This window comes from Asparagus officinalis, chromosome 3, assembly GCF_001876935.1.
Source record: "Asparagus officinalis chromosome 3, Aspof.V1, whole genome shotgun sequence".
NCBI classification, from domain to species: domain Eukaryota; kingdom Viridiplantae; phylum Streptophyta; class Magnoliopsida; order Asparagales; family Asparagaceae; genus Asparagus; species Asparagus officinalis.
In genome coordinates, this window is record NC_033796.1 from 11,338,915 (window position 1) to 11,342,690 (window position 3,776).

General features: G+C 39.8%; 1 protein-coding gene across 1 annotated transcript; it reads left to right on the top strand.

The window, feature by feature from the left end:
• Window positions 148-3,033, top strand: LOC109834623 (protein FAR1-RELATED SEQUENCE 5-like). Its single transcript, XM_020402658.1, has 5 exons — window positions 148-514; window positions 899-1,156; window positions 1,364-2,086; window positions 2,159-2,601; window positions 2,974-3,033. Exons 1-5 carry the CDS (start codon window positions 148-150, stop codon window positions 3,031-3,033), a joined length of 1,851 nt encoding a protein of 616 aa, XP_020258247.1.

Sequence of the window (3,776 nt, forward strand, 5' to 3'; positions counted from 1 at the left end):
AATGGTGATGAGAGCATTACTCAAAACAAATTATTTGTGAAGAATAAAGGGGGAAAAGAACAGGGACTTAGAGGGCGTGAAGCTTTAAAGAGGGAACAAATTCGGACTCGGATCCTCTACTAACGAGGGAGTTGCTAATATCTCCTAATGAACAAATCTCAGCCGTTCATTTTACATCACCGGCCAGTATCCTCACTACACATCCCCATGAAGTTCTCTCTCCCCTTCACAACCCCCTTCAACATCCTGCAGCTCCCTCTCTCCCCCTCCCTCTCTCCCCCTCCAAGATCATCGGCGCTCGGCGCTCTCTCCCCCTCGATCTCGATTCGCGAGCTCACCGCAAATCTGGACCACCTCCGCGAGCCGACCCCGCCGTTGATCTCTCTCCCTCTCGAACTCGATCTCGATCCGCGAGCGGAGTTCGTCGCAGATCTGGACCACCTCCGCGAGCTCTCTCTTTTCCCCAAAACTCTCCCTAAAATTCCTCCGCAAGATTCCTCCTCCGACGCTGCAGGTAATCTCCCCAAAATTCCTCCGCGAGTATGTAATGTGATTAAGTTCTTCCCCTTTTCTTCTGCTTTCTTCTTCTCCTCTCACTCTCTGCGTCATAATTATGGTTTGTGATTTTTCTCTGCTCAATTTTAAGCTCTTGGAGTAACAACACTGATAAACATTAATCCCTTGTTTATTGGAAACATTCATGACTGTAACTTGAATATAGATCATGAAAATATTTCTTTATGACTTTTTATTAAGACTATATCAAACTGTGGTTTATAGGGGGGAATTTTTTTAATTCAGATATGATTAGTATTTAATTTTTATTGTGTCATGAAATTTTTATTAAGACTATATCAAACTGTGCTTATGATTTTTGATATTTGATTGACTATTGCAGGCATTATGGAAGAGAATGCGGAAGAAAACAATGATAGTTTGGAGTGTTCAAAAGAAGACTTGAAACCTAAATTTTTTATGGAGTTTGATTCTGAGATTGATGCATATGACTTTTATAACGAATATGCACGTAGTGAAGGCTTTAGCATTAGAAGAGCTGCTTATGCTGCAGATAAACAAGGTGTACTCACTTCAAGAACATTTGTTTGTTGTAAGGAAGGTTTACGGAAGGCGGATAAGAGAGACGATTTGACGAGAAATACAAGAGGAGAGACAAGGACTAATTTGTAAAACCTCGTAGAATTTGATTAATGAGTTTTTATTATGAAATATATGTTCATATCATAGATGAGTATGATAACAAGTGTTTGGGGATCAAACAAGTATATTTATGTGAGAGGAATCGAGTGTCAAGACCAGCACACACACAACATGCACAAACAGAAGAGAGACGATTTGACGAGAAATCCAAGAGGAGAGACAAGGACTAATTGTGGAGCGATTATGGGGATTAAATTGGTAAGGCGTACTGGAAAGTATTCTGTTTATCGTTTCTCTGAAGAGCATAACCATCATCTTATCAGTCAAGAATCTGTCCATTTTATGCCATCTCATCGAAAAATCACTTCATCAGATGAAGCCTTTTTAGACTTGACAGCAAATTCAGGTCTTTCGCCTAAGTCTGCATTTGAATTAATGGGTCAACAAGCAGGTGGTAGAGAGTCACTGGGATTTACTAAGGTAGACCAAAAGAATTACCTTCGAACTGTCCGACAGAAAAAAATGAAATTTGGGGAAGCTGGTTATCTGATAGAATATTTTTCAAAGCAAATGTTGGAAAATCCTTCGTTCTTCTATGAGATGCAGTTGGACACTGAGGAACAAATTACCAACGTTTTTTGGGCTGATGCTAAAATGATAATGGATTATGGTATATTTGGTGATGTGGTAAGTTTTGATACAACTTACAAACTTAATGAAGCAAATCGACCATTTGCGGTGTTTGTTGGATTAAATCATCATAGAGAGACTATTATTTTTGGAGCTGCCTTAATGTACGACGAGACCGCAGCATCTTTTATATGGTTGTTTGAAACCTTTTTAAAGGCAATGTGTGGGAAGCCTCCACAAACCTTTTTCACTGATCAAGATGCAGCGATAGCCAAGGCTGTATTACATGTGATGCCAGGTACTTACCATCGACTTTGTATATAGCATTCTTTTTTTTAAATGTATATGATCATTTTTTTGTACATGTCAGGTACTTACCATCGACTTTGTATATGGCATTTGATGCAAAATGCTGTCAAGAATGTTGGCTTCTTATTTCGAGACCACAATGAAGCAGATGAAGGCAATGTGTTCAACAAATTTCTTTATCAAATTGAGGAAGAGGATGAGTTCTTGAGTGCTTGGCAGTCCACGCTGGATGAGTACAATGCACATGATGATACTTGGGTAGCTGCAACATTTGAAATAAGAAAAAAATGGGTGCATGCATATGTGAAGTGGACATGGTCAACAGGAATGCAAACTACACAATTGAGTGAAAGCTTTAATGCTAGTTTGAAGGGGTATTTGAAATCAGACGTACAATTGCCTGAGTTTTTTACTCACTTTATAAGAATGATATTTGATAAGCGGTATAAGGAATTGGAAGCTGAGTATGATTTGTTGTTCCGGATTGTTCACTGCAAAATGGAGGTAAGTATCTTGATACATGCACGAGAAGTTTATACCAAAGCCATATTTAAGGTATTTCAAGTACACTTCTTGCAAACAAGTACCTGTCATTCATTCTAATAATTTTCTAAATGTTTGACCACTGTAAGTAGAGCTTCTATGACAAGTCAGTTTACTAAAGTAGATAGTTTAGGAAGAACTCTAAGGAACCTATCAAATAGTGACAAAAGTATTAGCAGTTGTTATTATAGTGAACTTCAGAATATATTATGTTATAAATTGATTGACTGTTGTTAGGGATGGGTTCTCTAAGGAGAGGCTAGTAAAAAGAGAAGGTCAGTTTACAGTATCTTGCAGCTGTAGGATGTTTGAAACTATAGGTGTTTTGTGTAGGCATTGCATCAAAGTGATGACAGAAGGCAGAGAAACTACACTGATAAAAAAGATACCTGAGCAATATGTCTTAGAGAGGTGGACAAAAAAATGCAAGAGTTGATAATATTGTGCAATACATGCATGGGCACGAGATTGTAGAGAGCCCAAGGCTGAAAAAAACTTCTTGATATAGAAGTTTATGTTCTAAGTTTGTTCGACTTGTGTAGACTGTCTAAAAATCATAATAGATAGCTGATCCCCATCAAAACACCGATGATGGAAGTTACACTCTGACGACTTCTAGAAGGTTACAATTTGAAGACTTTCACGTAGATCGCTAAAGGTTACAATCTGACGACCTTCACGATAACTGATGGAAGCTCTAATCAAACAGCCTTCATAATCAACATCGGGAGTTAAAATCTGACGACTCTCACATATCAAAGAGCTAAAGCAAAGATTATAAAATGACGATCTTTGCAACGCTTCGACAGAAAGAGACTACAAATCGACGGTCTCTTCAAATCAAACTGCGGAAGTCCTCCCCGCACACCAGCATCAAGACGCACCGTGTTCATAGCCATGAATGCAGCGCAAACATAGCTCCAAAAGCTGCAAACGCAGCTCAAACGCAGCTGCCATCTGCTGCCAAACGCAGCTTCCAAGCTACCAAACGCAGCTCAACGCAGCTCCAAGCGCTGCCAAACGCAGCTGCCATCTGCTGCTCAACGCAGCTGTCATCTGCTGCTCAACACAGCTCCAAGCGCTGCCAAACGCAGCTGCCATCTGCTGCTCAACGCAGCTGCCATCTGCTGCTCAAC

Bases quoted from the DNA above. Each gene is read 5' to 3' on its own strand.
- LOC109834623 (XM_020402658.1), top strand. From the start codon at position 148: ATGAACAAATCTCAGCCGTTCATTTTACATCACCGGCCAGTATCCTCA. The intron at 2,087-2,158 runs GTACTTACCATC...TGTACATGTCAG, and splicing joins TGTATTACATGTGATGCCAG to GTACTTACCATCGACTTTGT. The intron at 2,602-2,973 runs GTAAGTATCTTG...TGTTTTGTGTAG, and splicing joins TTGTTCACTGCAAAATGGAG to GCATTGCATCAAAGTGATGA.